This window comes from Coturnix japonica, chromosome 7 (assembly GCF_054131305.1).
Source record: "Coturnix japonica strain WE chromosome 7, WE-NBRP24, whole genome shotgun sequence".
Lineage (NCBI taxonomy): Eukaryota > Metazoa > Chordata > Aves > Galliformes > Phasianidae > Coturnix > Coturnix japonica.
The window spans coordinates 29,471,242-29,490,281 of NC_140669.1; the positions used below are offsets into that span (position 1 = coordinate 29,471,242).

Genomic DNA, 19,040 nt, shown 5'->3' on the forward strand with positions numbered 1-19,040 from the left:
CGCGCCGCCTGCCTGACAGTTAGGCCGCGGCGGCCAATCGGCGTGCAGGGGGGGCGGGCGCAGCGGGCCTCGAGCGTCGCGGCGGGCCGGCGGCCGTGCAGTGTGCGGAGGGAGGCGCAGCATGATGCGGCTGTGGCGCGCGGCGCTGCTGCGGGAGCTGCTGCTGCTCGGCCCGCACGGAGCGAACGGGGCTGCGGGCACCGGGCCCGGCTCGTGCTCCAGGCGCCTCCCGCCGCAGCTCGCCGCACTCAGTGCCGGCCCCAGCGCCAACCGTCGCGCTCCGGGCCCGGTGCGGGCTCTGTGCACCCGCTCCGAGGGCGCCTTGGAGGAGCCGGGGAAGGGCGCCCAGCAACCGGCGGCCCCCGGCGAACCCACAGATGGCGGCCGCAACAACAACCACGGCGGCACCAAGGAGCTGCACGGAGGCGGCGGGGGGGAGAAGTGAGTGCGGGCGGGGCCGCGGCGGCGCCATGTGGAGCCCGCGGCCTGTTCACACACGGGCGGGAGGGGCGGGCGGGGCCCGGCAGGTGCGGGCGGGGAGCGGCACCACGGGCACGGAACGGCCGGCAACGGGTGCTGCCGCTGGAGGTGGCGGGGCCGCGCGGGTTTGACTTGTTTATTTATTTGTGCGGTTATTTCTTTATTTTCTCGGTGCAATTAGAAGCTGTGTCATCTCACGGTAGTGATGGAACGCGTCTATCTGCGGGGGTGGCGGTGTTGCGAGCTGAGCTCTCTGCGAGGCCCTCCCTCATCCGACGGCTTGAGGCGGCCCCGCAGCGCTGTGGGTGCCTCCGGCTCTTCCCAGCTGGTTGTTGGCCTCAGGCAGCGATCTGCTCATCCCCCACACCCGTCTGCGTTGGCTTCTTGAAGGCGGGCCGAGCTCAGCGTGCTGAGCCTTTCCTAGGCTGGGCAGATAACTGCAGGCCTCAGGGAGATGCGTTTCCTTCAAGCGTGCTTGGGAAGTGCCCCTTCCCGTCTCCTAGGTGGCCCGTGCATCTTCTCAGTGCTACCTCTGGGGTGGCCTCGTTAAAAGCTAATGCCAGGCTCCTTCCCCCAGCTTTGTTATGCCTGTTATCTAGATGAAGAGAAGGCAGAGAAGAAGCGAGATGAGGAAGGAGCGCCTTGCTTTAACACGCAGCCAAGCCTGCGTTACTCTCATGCTAAGAGGAAGTCAGAAGAGATTCCACGAGGTCAGGCAGGAACTGCAGCTCTTGGCTTGTGTGTAGCTGTCCTTTGGAGAGGGGTTTTGGTGTGAACTTAGACTCCTTCAGCCTGTGGGCAGGGGGAGAACCTCCCTTGCTCTTTTCCCTCTCATTCCACCAAATGTCCGAGTTGCTGGGCTTGGGCCAAATCTTTTGTGCATCGAGATATGGGCTGCTTGTGAAGGCATTGCTTCTAATTTCAGCTAGCAGGCTCCTTAATCGTGCACGTGGATTGGATTAGGGAACTATATAGGACCTAATACATATAGGTATATTATTATAGTTATCTTTCATCATTTCACCTCCCCTGTGCATGAGCTGTAAGTGCAGTGTTTTGAAACAAAAACCATTTCTGGCTGTGCCTGTAGTAGGCGTGGCCTGAAGCCTTACATCCACTTTCAATGAGAAACACAGGCATAACCATTGAAAATATACAGAAGGAAAGCCCCAGCATGGCAGCTGTGCTGGTTGCAAAGGTGGTTTTTCATACTGAGCCTGTAGAGCAGCTTCTGCTGCCCAGCATCGGTTATGGGAGCTGTGGAATTTCTGACACGTGGGGAGGCTGTAGTCACAAACCAGTTACACAGTTCTCATCTTTTTGGCCTTTGATGAAAGTATGTGAAAGTCAAATAGTTGTGCTTGGAGTGTTCTCGCACGGTGAGCAAAGAACCATGAAACCTACAGCATGTAGGTATCAACAAGTAAAAAGCTGGAAACTGTTTCATTGCAATTCAGGTTGGGCAGGAATTCCTCGTGGCTCATCGGCCACACTCATTCTATTTCTATTGTGGGACTGCAGATATTTTACTGGAGCATTTGTACGTGGTACCTTACACGTGGGGTTCTTTGCTGTGTTAAGAAAGTGCAGGGTGCAGAAGAAGAGTGTTTCAGCAGACAGGTTTCTGGGCTAACAGCTGGCCTGGGTGAGTGCAGGCTGCGCTCTGCTGCCTGCAGTGCAGTGCTGTCCATTAGTGCAAGGGTTGCCGTGCTGAGCTGGTGGGTGGAGGGGGTCCCTCTGGAGGGCAGGAGTCCTATTGCTCTGCAGGCTCACCTGGGACTTAGTACATGTTGGAAAGAAGAAGTGTCTGAGGTTAAGCTGAGAAAGCAGCCATAGATGAGTAATTCTGATGACTGAAGCTTGTGGATTAGAAGGTAATCATTGCTTTGTGCTTAAGTATTTAAAATACAATATCCAAGTGCAGTCCTGAATGATCCTGATATGATCTTGTGTAACATGAGTTAGTGTCTACTTCTGCTTTCAGTCTAACTGTGTTTTCCTTCTTTCATTTTATACTGGACAGTAATAGGATCACATACAGTTCACCTTAGTGTAAGCTACTTGTGAATTATGTGGACGTGTAGTAAGGTGAGGGGGAGGAGCAAGGCAGTGAATTTCCAAGCATAGCTGACTTACAGCAGTGCTGGTATAAGCATATAGAATCCAGCAAAGAGAAGCAGAAGAGTTGTTATCGTTGTCATGTTTTTCCCTTAGAAGAACAAGAGAGTGCCAGTGCTCCCTTTCAAGGCCAGGGGGGAATTCTGGAGGTAACTTTCTGTATTTGTTTTGCTTTCACACTCAGGCTGGATTCCAGTGGAACTCTATCAGTTAATGAGGCAGGGATTCATCTCACTGTGCTCAGCTGTGCAGGTGCATCAAACTGTTGGGAGTTTTCATTCATCCCAAACTTCTCAGAGTAAGATTTTGAAGCAGCAGTTCTTGGTTTCACCGGGATCTCTTTGACATCTACTCAGACATGGCCATCTTTGGCCTGAATGTTATCAACGTATGACTTTCTCTGGGTCTTCTGAGCTCTTGGGTGAATGGTGATGGACTCAGTGTCTGACTGGGCAGCAGCTACTACTTGGTGTGACAACTTCTGCAGGCTTCATATTGAGCTACAGACAGCAGCCCTGGCAGCTTTCACTTGTGTCTTGTGGTTAGTGATGTGTGATCCATGAGTAGCCTTAACATGACTTCATACCAGTTTTTGTTCTGTACATCCCAATCTGTATTATGCTGGTTATGCCAGGAGATAGGAGTGTTTCTCTAGGAGAAGGACTCCTTGCTTTTTGTTGCTCTCCCTGTGTGAAATGAGTTGGTAACCGCTGTCCAGCTGTTTGAAGGCACCATGTGAGAAGTCAGCCACTGGATTTGATATTGAACTTCTTGGTAGAAGTGTCGCTCTGCTACACAGAGGCTCGAATCCCGGGGGTTGGACTCAATGATCTCTAAGGTCCCTTCCAAACCGCACGAGGCTGTGATACTGTGAATCATATTTCATCTGCTATTAGAAGAAAATCCCCCGCAGTCTGGAATAAGCACTGTACTGATGTAGAAGGAAAAACTGGGGGAGGAGTAGGGACTGTGAAGGCCTTGTTTTTGGAATTCATGCCTTCTTTTTTATCAGGCCGTTATTGACATAATGGAATAAAGCGGAATTTCCACTGTAGTCTGGCTGTTCCCTTGATGTGTAAAACGTGGCTCTTTCCAACCCGCGCTGAATGACGCTATCTCGCTAAGTGTGCTCATGGTGCCAAAATACAGCTTTTAGGTAAAGCAAACACGGGTTACTGACATCAGTGACCCGACAGACTGCAGAGCAAGCCTTTCTACCCCTGTTTAACCGATAGACTTTATCAAAAGATGGACTGTTTGACACAGAGCTGTTTGCTGTAAATATACCTAGCGCTGTCTTCTTTGCTTTGGCAGTCCGTGCGGAGCCGCTGTTAAATTGAGCTGACTGACCCAATATTGAACAGCAGCAGATGTGAGAGATATGGAAACTATTTCACTTTGCGCTGTGGAAGCTGCATCTCTTTTCAACTGATGGGGGAAAAAATAGCAGATAAAAATCCCGGTGATGCGTCTAAAGCTTTTGTCTGTTTTTCTGCCATCTTCCAGAGAGGAGTTCCGTGTTTGGAGTAATCCTGAGTCCAAGTGGAACAGGGAGGTTTCCTCTCCCAGAGCTCCGTCAGGCCGGTAACAAGTCTTGCTGCGTAGATGTTCTGTAAAACATCAAGTAGTTCTCAGCACTGAGCTGTGTTAAATGCTCTGTGTGCGTGTGGGTGAAGCGCAGGGCCGTAGAGTGGCTCTGTGACCCTGCATGGCTCTCAAACAAGTAGATAGCTGCTGAGCTGCAGTGCTGCTGCAGGAGGAGAGTTTGATCTGCATGTGGGTTGGTTTGGTTTTGCCAGCTTGCTCTGGGCGTCCCGCTGTCCATAGATGAGCAGTGCAGTGTTGCTACGTGGAAGACGTGAATTTTTGTGAGGAAAAAGGGTGTTTGCTTGAGGTAGCTGTTAGTGCCTGCCTGGGTTGAGCTGCCAGGCTGGCTGTGCATTAGTCAGCCAGCACTGCTTTTAAAAAAATCCAGGCTGGAACACAACGAGAGTTCTGTGGGCTTACAAAGATGTCTTCTGTTCGGAGGATGGAAGCACAGCGTATTACACTGGAAAATGAGAAGTGAGGTTTTTACTGCTGCTTCTAACTGCTGCTTAGGAGGAAAGGGGGGAGGCGAGCAAAACCGAAGGGCTGCAGCATGTTTAAGAGGGTGTATGGAGATAATCAGGTTTTTATTAAAAATAATGAATCATGAGTGTGACCTGTTGTTGAACTGCAGCGAGCGAGTGCTGGGAGGAGAGGGAGGTGTTGCACCCATCTGCAGGGCTGTGTTGGCCACCCGCATTCTGCGCTCCATTGCAGGGCTGATTTGTGCAGCTCCCAGCCCTGCAGGCAGCATCACTGTGCTGCGAGGGGCTGCTGATCTCAGGAAGCTTCTCCCGAGCAGGAGTTATACTTCTTGTGTGTGTACAGCTATAGAAACAGACAAAATACCTCAGAGCGGTCTGCTTTTAGGTACTAAGTTTCAAGCAACAATGTGCGTGTATTATAGCGTAGTAACAATGTTATTTGATTACAGGATTGAGCTTTAACATTAACATGTGGTTAACATATTGTGAGACTGCGTACTCTGCATTTCCCCTTTTCCTTTATTGGGAAGCATCAACACGCTACACTGGCCGTGTTGAAACTGACGTCAACACTTGAGGGTACTAAAAGGAAAGATGTGGAGCCCTGGGCTGTCGTTGCCTGTAGCCCTTTGGGAGCACACGGTTCCTAGAGCAGCCTTTCAGCTGTATGTTGCAGAGCAGGGCCCAATGGAAGCCAGGGGATTGATTCAGCCCTGTGCTTTGACCTGCTGCAGGGCTGCCGTGCGGTGTCACAGATAGGAGAAGCTGTGAGCTGGAGGCAGCTCTGTGTTACAACATGCTTTTCTGGGAGCAATCCGATAGCTTTCCTTTGTGCCTCGCTTAAAATGGAGAGTTAAGTTGTAGATGTGCAGATGTAGAAGTACACCTGGTAGTTAACACGAGGGAGAATAGGAGGGCTGCTGTGTGGTATTGATAAACATACTGACTGTTGCAAGGTTTATCTGTACTGCATGGAACTTACACTGTCTGCGTTGCTGCTTCTGGTGCGTGAGATAGTTCCTGTCAGTGAATTATGCTGCAGATGGCTTCACTTGCTTTCACTGCAACTGATGTGGCCTACATAAGCTTCCAGAAGGACGGGGCACTCCCGGGAGTTCCTAAAAATAGGATTATTTTGAAGAAAATAATACGTATGCATCACCTCTTGTGTGTGTAATTCTTACATCAGTCTGCTCTTTGAGCTTTGTTACAAGGCATGCGAGTCTTGGAGTCTGAGGCATTTTTATCTTCTATGCAAGTAGCACTTCTGTCCTCTGTAGCATCAAGCAGAGGGAAATGCAATGTATCTGCCTCAGAGAATGTCTAAATACAATCTTAAGAAGGAATTTGTCTGTATAAAGTTGTGTGCTAGAAATGTTTCTAAAAGCATTGTATATATGTCTCTGGTGTTACAGTTTTTCCTACCTTAATCAAAGTAATTGAGTTAAACCCTTAGAATTGGTACAGAAAAGATCTTCGGAATGAGTAGCAGTAGTTACATCTGTCATTAAATGTGTTTCCTTGTGAGTAATGAAACTGCATAAACAGAAATACTCGCTGAACTGATACCTGCATGTGTGTGTTGTGCTTTGTTTTTAGTAAAGTGAAGCAAGGTCTCCTTCCTAGCTTGGAAGATCTGCTCTTCTACACTATTGCGGAAGGACAAGAGAAAATACCGGTGCATAAATTCATCACGGTGAGTTTGTTGTTCCTGGGTGCTTTGTGAGAACTAACTGCTACAGAGTGGGGTTTTTTCTGGATGCAAGAATACCAGTGAAGGTATTGATGTTATAAATGGGTTTCTGCAATGAGGAATGTAACTTTTCCCCTTCCCCAATGCTGTTTATGTAATTGAATGAGAGTTCTTGTGCTGTCATTCATTTCTTTGCTGTACGAGAGAAAATGCTTCAAAGCTTCTATGTCTGGCACAGCTCAGTGGTGTCTGTGCTTAGAGAAAATGCGTTTGGACCACTGTGGATTTTGACCCAAACCATAGCAGCCCTTTAATGTCTATCTTGATCATCTTGTTGTCAGTGCCCCCGTGGCAGATAGTTTTTACATGAATTAACCACACCGATCAGCGGAGATCTTTGTAATAGCATACGTTTTCATTTTAGTAATTAATGTCTTCTTGTGGTAGGCACTCAAATCTACAGGATTACGTACGTCGGATCCCAGGTTGAAAGAGTGCATGGATATGTTAAGACTGACCCTGCAAACAACTTCCGATGGTGTGATGCTGGACAAAGACCTCTTTAAGAAGTAAGCTTTGTAGTCACTGTTACTGTACAGATCTGAATGAATGTTCTGTGCGTGTTACTGGCATCTGTCTTGAGAGAGACCAACAGTACGTAGTTGTTTAGTAGGAAAGAGTCTGAGGCAGATGTTTTAATACTCATCAGTGCTTCATGTGTCAGCGTTACCTGTGTGCGTATCTGACCCCACCCTGCATCTCTTACTCAGGTGCCAAACAAATGGATGCAATGTGGGTTATTTTCAAGGAGTATGTAAATCTTCTGTCTCTTCGCTTTTAATCTGAAGTCAAGGGAGACGCTTCTGTGTAGTTCAGAGCATTTTGGTACTGTTATCAGAGATAATTCTTTGTGAATATATGAGAAATAGCGAAGCTGAACTTCACTCTGCTGTACAGGAATTAGAGCTGTAGACACTGCTTTGATCTCTTTTGGAGAAGATTTATGTGCCTTATTTTAGTGATAGTTAAGAGAAGTCTGGGGTGGTTTAGCTGAACAATATAAGCACTGTTCAGCTTGTCTTCGGTTCCTTCCGGGCGCACTCCTTCACTGCCCTGTTAATGGCTTTTGTGTGCCAACAGATTGTGACTTTAGTTGCTCTTAAATCTTGAAGTGGAGTTTGTAGTCTATTTTTGAGTCCATTTTTCTTCCATTTGCAGGGTAAATTATGCCGTACCTAAAAGTTTCTCCTTTCAATAAGAGCTTACTTATGATACTTACAATGATACACTTCTGTGCAAGCATTTTTTTTTTAAAAAGTATTTGAGTTATTGATGTATTGTGTTCCTTCTTTTGTTAGTTTGTTGTGTGTGTATAGGTATCAATATAACTATGTGGGTATATATTCATACACATATAGGTAATTGAGAAGAACTAGCACTCCTCATACACATGTGCATCAAGGAGATATTGTGGTGAATGGTGATAGCATCAACTTGTCTGAATCAATTAAGCCCTGTCTGAATTATCTGTGAAGTATTTTGGGCTGTGTGTCTGTGCTATCTTATCATTGTAGCACAAGTTTTAACATATTTTTACTGGTTTTATTGGATTGCAGTTTGACTTAAGTTGTCTTATTTTGAAGGCTTCTGGCTTTTGGAGTTCTCCATCTTAGACAAAAATGTGGAGGAAATTGCCATGTTACAGTCAGAACGATTCCAGTTTTGTCTTCCATCCCCAGAGGTTTTGGAAATGTAGTCTGGATGCTGCCCCAGTTCCAGCCGTAAGGCTTCATAAATATCTTGACGCAGGTGTTCATGATGCATCAATGGAACATAACAGTTTTTCTTTGCATGCTGAAAATGGTCCAGCATTCCAGTTAGCTGGTGGTATGCTTTGTTTTTTGGTACCCTAACTAGGGTACTACTATAAAAAGAGCCTAGAGAAAAATGAAGCTGCTTGACAAATTAGCTAGTGGTACATTGATCAATATGCATGGCAAATAGGGGGAAGGCAGAATGGGCTTGTTTTGAGAAGGGTGCAGACTTAAGTGTGATGGTAACTATTATGTAACAGTTATGGGTTGAAACTTGATTCTTCTCCATATTAACTTGGATTTTTAGACTTATTCTTTGTCACAAGGTACCACTTGTCCTGTTTTGTTGACCTGGAATTGTGGTCTTGCTGGCCAAATCTCCTCTGATCTGCTGGTGGGAAGCAGCAATCTGGGTCTGTTCCGCTCTAAGCATCTGTTACTGGATCTCAAACATATCTATTTCCTGTGGAACAGCTGTGCTGCTCTCTAAATCTGGGCAGCAAATCCTGGGCAAAACTTTAATATCTGATATACTTAACCCAGGTATTATTAAATGCTTTCATCCTATTTGTTTGAGGAAATAAAAAGCTATTAATAGAAACTGAAGAGGATTTTTGCTATATTACTTTAAATACCTTTTTTTTTTTTTCCTGAAGAAGTTGCATTTATGTGTTTCTGTAGTGTCTAAATATACTGAATGCTTCATAGATCTAGTCTTCCTGGTTGAAACTGGAGCTTCTTGTAGTGCTTATAGTACACCTTTTGAATCCGGAAGGTTTGCTAAGATCCCTTTCTATTGTATAGCTAGCCTGGCTATTCCTCAAAATGCATGAGCTCAGAGTATCTTACATGATAAAACAAATATAATGATCAAAATTTCATGTTACGGACCTATCTATCTATCTATATTTTTAAGTTACGTTAAAACTCAAGCCATGGCTTCCAGATTATACAGGTCGTAAGACTTGAATCCCAGTCTTCTGTTAGAGCACTGTGAGGAACGCAGGGAGCTGAAGGGCACTGGCTTGAGGTGAGATGTGTCTCCTAAGCTTGCCAGTTTTGTCCTTAGCAGGGATGAAGTAAACAAGTCAGTCACAAACCTGTTTTGGAAAACAGTTGTGATGATTTCTTAGTTGTCACTAAAATATTCACGAGAGAGAGTGATGTGTGGGTATCTATTCTCTTCGCTCATCCGTCTTTCTGATGGGAGTTCATTGAACTTAATCCCATTTACCCTTGAGTTGAAATTGCTCCTTCAAGTGCAATACCAGTGCGTTCCTCTGATGCAAACACATCACCTGCCAGTAACAGACAGAGCTGCAGGCTATTCAGAGTCCTTGCTAAGCACACTTCCGTCTTTTCTACCTTGATTGATTTTGACCTCTTGCTCATGTGAACAGCAGTGTGATAATACTGCAACCCAACTGCGTTGTTAGGTTGATATTAATAAGTTAGAGAAAACAGAGATTTGAGATGGGAAGGTAGCATCCCTACCTGAAATACTATTTATGCATGCAGTACGTAATCAAGTCTATTTTGTTCTGGAAAGTTTTCATAGTGCTCCATTTCTTTCGAGCCTTAGCCCTTCTTTGAAGTGTAATGTGGAGCATAACCCTTCTACAGGCTCTGCTGGGGAGGAGCTGTCAGCTGGGAAATATTAGAGGCTGGCAAGATGAATGTCCTCTATTGATTGCAAGTATCACTGCTGCGTAACTGGGGCTCACTAAGACTCCTGCTGTGTTGTCTGCGCAGTAGTTGTTTGCAATGCTTGGCTACATTAACTGAACCCCTGCATTTAGTGCCTGAAATCATACAATTTACCTGGATGGAAGGGGACACTGACCTTGGCAGTTGCAGAAATGCAGTGAGGTCCTGGAGCAGCTTGGTGATTTCTGCAGTCAGTTTCTAGCTGAAAGCAACTGAATTATTTAAGTGAGACTCGATGTAAATTGTAAAGTGTAAAACGCCCTTTCTGTTGCTTCTGCAATGTCATGTGATATCAAGGTAGTGTTTTTCAGTGCATGCTGCCTTCCTATTGTCACGTTGCTCACACTCGGACTTCTTGGGCTATTTTAATAGGTTTAGATGAACTTCATTTTTTTCTAATGAGAATACTCAATGCTGTCTAGGTGATACAGATGATGTGCCGAAGTGCATCTGAAAGTTCAACCTAATGTGTGAATATATTCTTCCTTCTGCGCACGTGGCTGCCGTAATTGTTCTTAATTACTTCTGAAAAGGGGTTGAACCACCTGCAGGAAAACTGCCGGGAACCAAAATGGGCAGGGTTTTGGCAGGCTGTGTTAAAAGGGAGTGTATGAGCACAACAAATCACAACAAAACCATCTGGAGCTGCTGTTTTAATGTGGACTAACAGTTAATTGCAGGCGGAGCGATTCTCAGATTGCCAGCTTGAGTGCAAATAACTTCTCTGCTGTTTCTCTTCCTCTGTGGAGGGAAGGGCAGGGCAGTGTTTGGGATGGCTGTCAGTTGAATTTGCAATCAAGTCTTTGAAACACAATGGAGTCCAAACTGAAAGTGAAGCTTCTGAAAAGGGAAGGGGGGTGCCAAAGGAGGATAATTCTATCTGCTCAGTCATCTGCCTGCAACTTTATTCTGACCTGGTGCTGACTTCTAACCATGGGATTATTGAAGTAGCGTTTGGTGTGATTTAATCTTTAATTGTTATGAATAATTCCTAATTTGAAGAATTAAGTTCTCCTTCCTAGTGGAGGCCTACGTGGTCTTGAGTCCTTATCTGTGTTAAGTAACATCCCACTTCTGCTTTTATTAACACTGCGTGAAGGTGCGGTAGGAATGTTAACAGATGTGTTAATTTGGTGTTAAGCCTGCCTTTCTCTTTCTTGCACTGGGATGGGGCTGTTAATCCCCTTTAAAGCTGTGCTTTAACTGTATGATAACAGCTCCCATCCTCTGCTCCTGTTCATCCCCACCCACAGATGGAGTACTATGCACAGCTTGTCTCACCTTGTGTTCCCAACCTCCACTTCCTCTGTTTCTCCTCGATCGAGGAGATACATTCCATTTTACTTAGTTGGTTTAAGATGTCCCTGATGGGCTGATGTTTGGAGAGTGTGGGCAATGATGTGATTGTGTTCTAGGTTAAAATAAGTAAAAAATGGTGATAGTCTGAAGTGAGAGACTTAGAGTCCTTTTCATTGTTGATTTTTGTTAATTTTGGATGTCAACAAGGTCTTCATCAGTTTTTCTATTCTAACGACCTATGTATTTTTCAGCTCAGCTCAGTTTGGTGTGTTGGCTCCTTCCTTGCTCATTAGTGCTGCTTTGAACAAGGGCTGGGTTAGGCAACTTCCACTTGTGTTGGCTGGAAGAACAGGGTGGCTTAGTGGACCCCAGTTACAAGTTTAGATCCTGCTGGAAGGGATATTAATGGTATTTTGCTTTACAGCCCCGCAGCTGAAACTTAAAATAAGAGCTTTAAAATAGAAGGACGTGGAAGTGAATGTACTGAAACAACTGTAAATAACTTATAAAACTAGGGATGAGAAATTGCTTCTAATAAAGACGTGTTATTTTAGGCACGATAAATTAATAAGAAACTGTTTAAATCAAGTTGTCTTTTTGTTGGGTTTGTCCAACTGCTAATAACTTTTTCCCTTTGTTTTTTTGCAGGTGCGTACAAAGTAATATTGTCTTGCTTACTCAGGCTTTCAGGAGGAAGTTTGTCATCCCGGATTTCATGTCCTTTACTTCCCATATTGATGAGCTATATGAAAGTGCAAAAAAGCAATCTGGAGGAAAGGTAATGTTGCTTTTAAGTTCAGCTCAAAGCTTCTCTGGAATTCTTGATATTAACCACATTTGTTCTTTGTCAAGTAAAAGACTGCTTTTCCCATTTTTAGCAGTCAAGAAATAATGTTGGTCTTTCTAATTTTACCCTAGTTATAAAGCTGCTCTATTACTTGCTGCTAAAGCTGTCTCTAACTGTTTTTCTAACCTACAACCTGTGAGTTGTGTGAAGTAGCACAACTTTGAGGTGCTAACTGTACTGTGGTTAGTAAATACAGTTTATGCTAGTGTTCTTTTTCAGTGTTAGGTTGAAAACTCCCGATTTAGACTTTTGTAGTTGGAAAATACTAAATATGCTGTAAAAATTGGGCACAGATTGCTCTTAGAACATACTGTATCATAGAATCATGGAGTAGCTTGGGCTAGAAAGAACCCCGAGGATCATCAAGTTCCAACCCCCTGCCACAGGCAGGGCCACCAAGCTCTAGATCTGTTACCGGACCAGGCTGCCCGGAGCCCTGTCCAATCTGGTCTTGAGCACCTCCAGGGATGAGGCATCCATAGTCTCTCAGGGCAGCCTGTGCCAGCACCTCACCACTCTCTTTGTGAAGAACTTTGCCCTGACCTCCAATCTAAACCTTCATTCCTTGAGCTTAAAATCATTCCCCCTTGACCTATCAATATCTACAGGAGTAAGAAGTTGATTCCCCTCCTGTTTTTATAATCCCCTTGTGCTGAATGCTGAAGTTTGTATTTTCTTTGGAAAAAAATACTTGATCTGATGATTATCTTGTCAGTATAACAATTTATTAGTGTTTTTAGGTTCCCTTTGCGATGATCAGTGGGATAATACACGTGTACTTCTCACATCCTCTCCACATGCAATTATTAACATGGACATACAGTAACATACAGCTGAATATTTCGAATGTCCTAACACCTCTCTTCTTGTTTTTCGTTATGACAGGTTGCTGACTATATTCCACAGCTGGCCAAGTTCAGCCCTGACTTGTGGGGTGTGTCCCTTTGCACAGTGGATGGGCAGAGGTATGTTTTTAACGTGGAAATTTTGCTGTTTTGGGAAGTTGAACTATTTGATAGAGGCAGCACTTCCTGGTACTGCATGTTTTAATAAACAACAAGCGTTGTAGTTGATTTATAAGCGAAACTTAATCGGGCATTATTCTTTGTCTTAAACTTCTGCTGAAGCTAAATTATGTTTGTTTTTATGAAGTGTTGCTTAAATAGTATTTGTAGTTACAATGTCGAGATGGATTATATTGTTATTATGAGCTGACAACAAATAAATAAAGCTGAGAGTAATTTGAGTGATCACCAGAGGACAAGATAGAGGTGATGCTTATGTAGAATTAATGTTTGAAAGCTGATCATCTCCTGTCTAATAGCATCCACACTTTGATCAAGACGTGTCTTTTGCATTTTAATATCTTTACTGGTATTTTTATAACTGCTTTAAATCACTCGAAGAATTTCACAAGAACATTCTTTACAAGGGAAGTGAATAAATGGAAACTGGACTGAACTTCATTGTGATTTTTGTTGTTGCTTCATATTTACTAACCTGCCTCCTGTAAGGGTGCGTATAGCTCTTAATATAGTTACAGGGTTATTTTTTTTCCTTGAACAATGACTCAGCACAGCAGAAAACTGAGCCAAATGTAAAGCAGTCATCTCACATCATCCAGCTGACAAGTGATGTAAACTATTGCGTCAGCCTTTGTGACCTGATGATGCAATATGCACGTTTGCTTGCATCTCTACTGTACTGCAGTTGGATGCAGACATGCTGTGTAAGCTGAGGATCAGATTTCTTAGGTGTTTAGTTTGTCCCAGCTGGACGGAGCATTCTTGAGATCATTGAGCTGCTTTATGCTGTCATTGCACTGGGGGAATGTTTTAATGACATCTGTTATGATTTTTTTGTTGTTGTTACTGTATATTGCATGGTCTGTAATCTCTAAGGAGGTGCTACACAAGTTTTTTTGATGTGCCTCTTCAATGCATTAATCTTAGTGAAACGTTATACCACCATTTCAGCTTCTTACTGAAGTGGCTGAGCTGTAATAAAACAGTTTCTAAAGTAAAGATTATTCTTCTTGATTATCTTGAATTACCATTTGCATTGTTTTGGATATAGCAGCATGCACTAACAAGAGCTTTTGTAAGACAAGTTTTTGTGGTGTTTAATGTTGTTTAATGCTGGTTTATGTAACACCAGAATGTTTCTGTGGATTTCTTTGGACCTTTCTCAGGATTTTTGCCAAAAAATAAAAATAAAAAGGCAAAAACGCTTGTGATTTTGCCATCAGACGTGTGATAGCTTGGAACCTTTTGTTCTCAACGGGACATATGCTGCTTGTGTGAGTCATTCTCTCAAGCAATCTGGATTAGGTGTTGCAAGTAAACTTTCTGAAAGATGTTATTTCATGACTTTGGTAAAATTCCGATGCCACTCTCAGAGAGAACAGATCTGTTGGTAGTTCAGTTGCTGCCCTTGAATTCCGAAATAGAATTGGCTCTCATTTTTGCTTCTGTATCCATCACTATGTGCAAAAGGCTGTATTCAGGTTGACTGTAGTCAGTTGAATAAATGTGGTGCTTGAATTGTGGTGCAAACCCATTTCTTAATTAGCTCTTAGTTATATCTGTAATAATGACCACTTAGGTCTTGTTTAGTGTATGGAGGCGATGGTTAAAAACATAAAGCCCATTTGATCTGTTCTTTAAAATCATAGAATGGTTTGGGTTGGAATGGACCGTTAAGATCATCTTGTTCCATCCTCTCTGCTATAGACAGGGCACCCCCCTGCTATCTAAATGTAGACGAAATAACAGTTTTTTTCCTGTTACTAGTCCCAGTGTGCTGACAAGTGAATGAAATGCCTAATACGGCTGGAGAATGGGAGAATTTAAGCATGTTAATCTCTGTTTTTCCCAGGCATTCTGTTGGAGATACCAAAGTTCCTTTTTGTCTTCAGTCCTGTGTGAAGCCTTTGAAATATGCTATCGCTGTTAATGATCTTGGCACAGAGTATGTGCACAGATACGTTGGTAAAGAGCCTAGTGGATTAAGATTCAACAAATTGTTCCTGAATGAAGATGGTAAGAGTTAATTCATATTTAATTTACACAACAAGCTACCTTTTTTTTTTTTTCTCTCCAGTATTTCTTTTTTACTCTATCCTCTCAAGTCTTGCTGTTATTGTCATGTAATTGTAAAAGCTCTGTGTATACCATCAGGCCTCTCAGTGCTGTGAGAATCTGGTGCTGATGCTAAAGGCTGGAGCTGGTTAGTTTACAGAAGTGAAACTGAAAATGCCTTCCTGTGGATGATTCCAAATTGAATTTGCCTGGTGATTCCCTGTGGTACTTATTTGCTGTCTGTGACGAGTGCTTTAGCAAGAATGTCTTGCACAGTACCTAGGTGATTTCTTTTTTGAATGGCATTAATAAACAAGCATGAAAAGTGTTATTTTGAGTGACATTATGGTAAAAATGTGGGGAAGATGACTCACGTAACCTTAAGGGAAATGCTGGATGTTATCTCTGAAACACAGATGCTTGCAGCAGATCTTTCTCTCCCAGTAGAAGAGCAATGTTTCTGTTGCCATGGCAGTCTAATTAATATTTAATTAATAAGACTGAACTATTTTGTCAAGGACTGTATTCAATTTTGCCTTCATTAGAAATACTGATACAGACTTTGACAAATGATAGTGCTTATTTTATTTAGGCATACCTTGAAATCCTTCTTCCAAGCTTCCACATTGGGTGAAATTTTGTCAGTTCATTTTTCTGTATAGCATGTTACTCGTGCTACTATTTCACCATCATTTACTAAGGGAGAGTTGTGCCTTTTGTCAGGCTTGCTGTCCTGTTCTTGCTTTTCTAACAGATAGAATATCCAGCTGTAGGGAAGACTGACTTTAATGTCCTAAGAAAACTGTCATAGTGAAAAAAAAAAAGGTTGGTGTTGAGAATGGATCATTTTTAATTGGGTGAATGTAGTATTCCTGTTCTTTGTTTCCATGGAATGACCTGGAGTCCACTTTGTTTCCTCTTTGTTGCTGTCTTAAAATTGAATGTTAAGATGAATGATTACACTGTAGTCTTACATGACTGTTACTCTTTAAGAGTGTTTTTGACCATCTTGAAACAGGAATGGGGGTTACTAACAGATGCACCGGAGTGCATGAAATTAAAAGAGAAGTTTAATGCATGTAATGCAAACTTTTATCAAGTACGTTGTGTGGGTGGTGCAGCAGACCTAACAGTGTTAGCTGAAGGGCTGGTCACATTCACATTGGTTCTGTATAGCCTTTAAAACAGACAGTGGAAGTTGGTTACAGGGAGAGAAGCTGCGTTTTTGCAAGTAGAAGAGGAAGAGGGAAAAAGGGAGCTTAGCTTGTATATAAAAGCCAAGTGATGTGAAGCTTTGATGTGCCTGGCGGCTTTAACATAACTACTTGGATTGGATTTGGAAACATACCATGTATACGTTTAATCCATTGGCATTCTAGTTGTTATAGTTGGATTTTATGTCTGTAATGAGCATTTTATGAGGTTATCTACAACTATTTGAGAACCGTTCAGACATGCATCTGAAGGTGTTGGGTTTTTTACCTACTTACTCTGCATAAAGTTTTTGTATTTCTTAATTGGCCTGTACTACAAAGATTTTAAGGTAGTTTTAAATCATAGTGGCAAAAGGTAACAGAACAAGAAGTGTTGGTAAGCAGCATTCACATTTAGGGTAAGGTCTGTGCTGTGCAATCACAGAATCACAGAATGACCCGGGTTGGAAGGGACCTCAAGGATCATGTAGTTCCAACCCCCCTGCCTGGCAGGGCCACCAAACATACACCTTTACTAGATCAGGTTGCCCAGGGCCCCGTCCAACCTGGTCTTGAACACCTCCAAGGACGGGGCATCAATGTGGAATCGATGTAAGTGTGGAGTCTTATGCAGCCACCGCAATACTCAATTTTAAAACCCTTTTTAATCAAAGGAGATGGTCTGCCACACAGTTCAGATTGCTGGATGATTAAAACAGTTTTCACACTAATTAAAAGTTGCTTCAGGTAGCTTGGGAATTTCACATTGTAAAATACTTCTGCAGTATGCATCACTGGGAATGCTAACTTGTCATAGTGATTGAGTCACTTAACGGTATTCCCCCTGCAGCTGAGTTCACACTCAAGTGTGTCTGACAACACTGTATCTATATCCAGTTTTTTGTCCATATATGTAACCTTTTGATGGTGGTAATTTGAAGTGTTAGTCCAGTGATACTGTTTCTTAGTAGAACATAGTTCAATGTTTTGGTAGAATCTATTGCAGCACTAAATGCTGTGTGTTTGTGCCAGGGGTCTGGCAGGTAATGGCTCGTGTTGCTGAGAGATTTGGTCATTCACAGGCAGAGTTCTGTAGGTTTTGTGTTACACAAGCATGTTCTAATGCCTTTTTTAAGAGGATCAAGTCACAGCACACCTGTCCTGTGTGTTAAAAGCTGTTTTTGTGCACTTGTGGTGGTTCTGCTCCCTGCACTCAAGGGTTGCAAATCAGTCGTGCTGGCAACGCTTAATGCCAGCGATGGACAAAAAGGTCAGAGGAAATGATGACAGAAAAGCAATGTTGTTTGAGTTTACGAGCTCAAAGGAAAGGTCTGGTTTGCATAAGGCATAACTGTGTGGCACGTTGCTAGAGCAATCTTACTGGTTGTCTGGCAGATGGGAGTTATAAAGAGCACGTGTATTTTTCACTGATTAATAGTGGTGTCCAGGGGAGAGGATTAAGATGACTAGGTAGGCCACATTTTCTTTTGAGCTTAGATGCATCTTTTAAGTTTGTTAACTTCCCTACATTAAAGATGTAGTAGACAAGCATCCCTGTCCCACAGTACAGACAGAGCTTTGTAGCAGAGCAGCGTGTTCGCTCTTCATGCTTATGCAGGAGAGAAATGATGCAGTGCTGTGCTTAGTCAGGGCATCCCAGCTGAAATGGCACGGCTGTTACAAGTGGTGCTTTTCATTAAGGTTAAGAAGATGAATTGACTCTGAGGCATAATGAGATGATATGATGAGACAAGAGACTTGCAGGGACACCACCTAACAGTGGGGTTTTTTCAGTTGAAGTAATTCATTGCCTTTATTTGATTAGTGTGTGTTTAGCAGTGTGTGCCTGTTAGCTTTCCGGAGCTTGATACCTCCTTTGAAGTTGAACAGATAAGCCTGTTCACCTCTTCACAAAGTGATTGCATTTTCTGCCTTCATTCCTTGTTGTTGTACAGTGTGCAGTTCCTTGCAGGTGGCTTCTCTTGGGGAGTTTAAATGAGTTGCTGCTGTAGGAGGAGGCCTCTAACTTCACTTTGGGGCAAATGAAGTGATGAGGGCCAGCAGTCCCACATTATGCATGGCTTAAGGGAATGTGGATGGGGTGGTAGGTAAACTTGTCTCCTGGGAGGAGGAAGAGGATGCTTAGGAAGAGTGTGTGTTCCTGGTAGTACTGGGAGGATTTCAAGACATCTAGATAAAGCTGTGGGTGACGTGGTCTAACCTCAGCAGTAGCTTTACTATGAGTGAGAGGTTTCATGAGATGAATTCATTTCTGACCACCAGTATGAGGTGATCCAAGTCACTCATCTTCTGACAGCTTAAAAATGGCTCAGAGGTTTTGATCCTTAAGGAGTTTCTCAGACACTGGAACCCTCAAAGGGCTACATCTTTGCTAAAAAGCTTAAATGTTAGTTTTTAAGAAAGCAGGTATATGTCAATTCTAAAATGTTAAATCTTGGTGAGGCTGGGAGAAGTATTATTTGTATTTCAGAAGAAGGTGATGGAAGCCTCTGGGTTGCTGTATTTTTATTTCTTTAAATTATTTCTTAAACATTTAAAATCACTGAGACTTGGAGAAGGTTTGTAAGTCCCTTGGGGGATGTCGATTGTTCTTTTGATGCCACATGGATCAAATCTTGGATGGCTGAAGGAGATAGAGTATTTTAAAGAGAGATAACCTTGCCAAACTGAGGTGTTTACTGGGTTGTTAAGTAGCATTGGGCTGTTTGATCTGAGC

At 43.4% G+C, this 19,040-nt stretch overlaps 1 protein-coding gene across 12 annotated transcripts in view; it reads left to right on the forward strand.

The window, feature by feature from the left end:
- The first annotated feature begins 99 nt into the window (after positions 1-99).
- The window catches only part of GLS (glutaminase), a 49,279-nt gene continuing 30,338 nt past the window's right edge, over positions 100-19,040 (forward strand). For 8 of the 12 annotated variants that reach the window (XR_014948411.1, XR_014948413.1, XR_014948412.1 and 5 more), the window contains exons 1-7: positions 100-441; positions 4,105-4,182; positions 6,270-6,366; positions 6,811-6,932; positions 11,832-11,961; positions 12,916-12,995; positions 14,908-15,071. Coding sequence is in view for 7 of the 12 variants with exons in the window: in XM_015867641.3 (XP_015723127.2) it covers positions 122-441; positions 4,105-4,182; positions 6,270-6,366; positions 6,811-6,932; positions 11,832-11,961; positions 12,916-12,995; positions 14,908-15,071 (991 nt within the window). In the remaining 5 variants the exon portion in view is untranslated. Of the gene's footprint in view, positions 442-4,104; positions 4,183-6,269; positions 6,367-6,810; positions 6,933-11,831; positions 11,962-12,915; positions 12,996-14,907; positions 15,072-19,040 lie in introns of those variants that run through there. The other 4 variants (XM_085553613.1, XM_015867642.2, XM_085553609.1 and 1 more) reach the window with 2 other exon arrangements.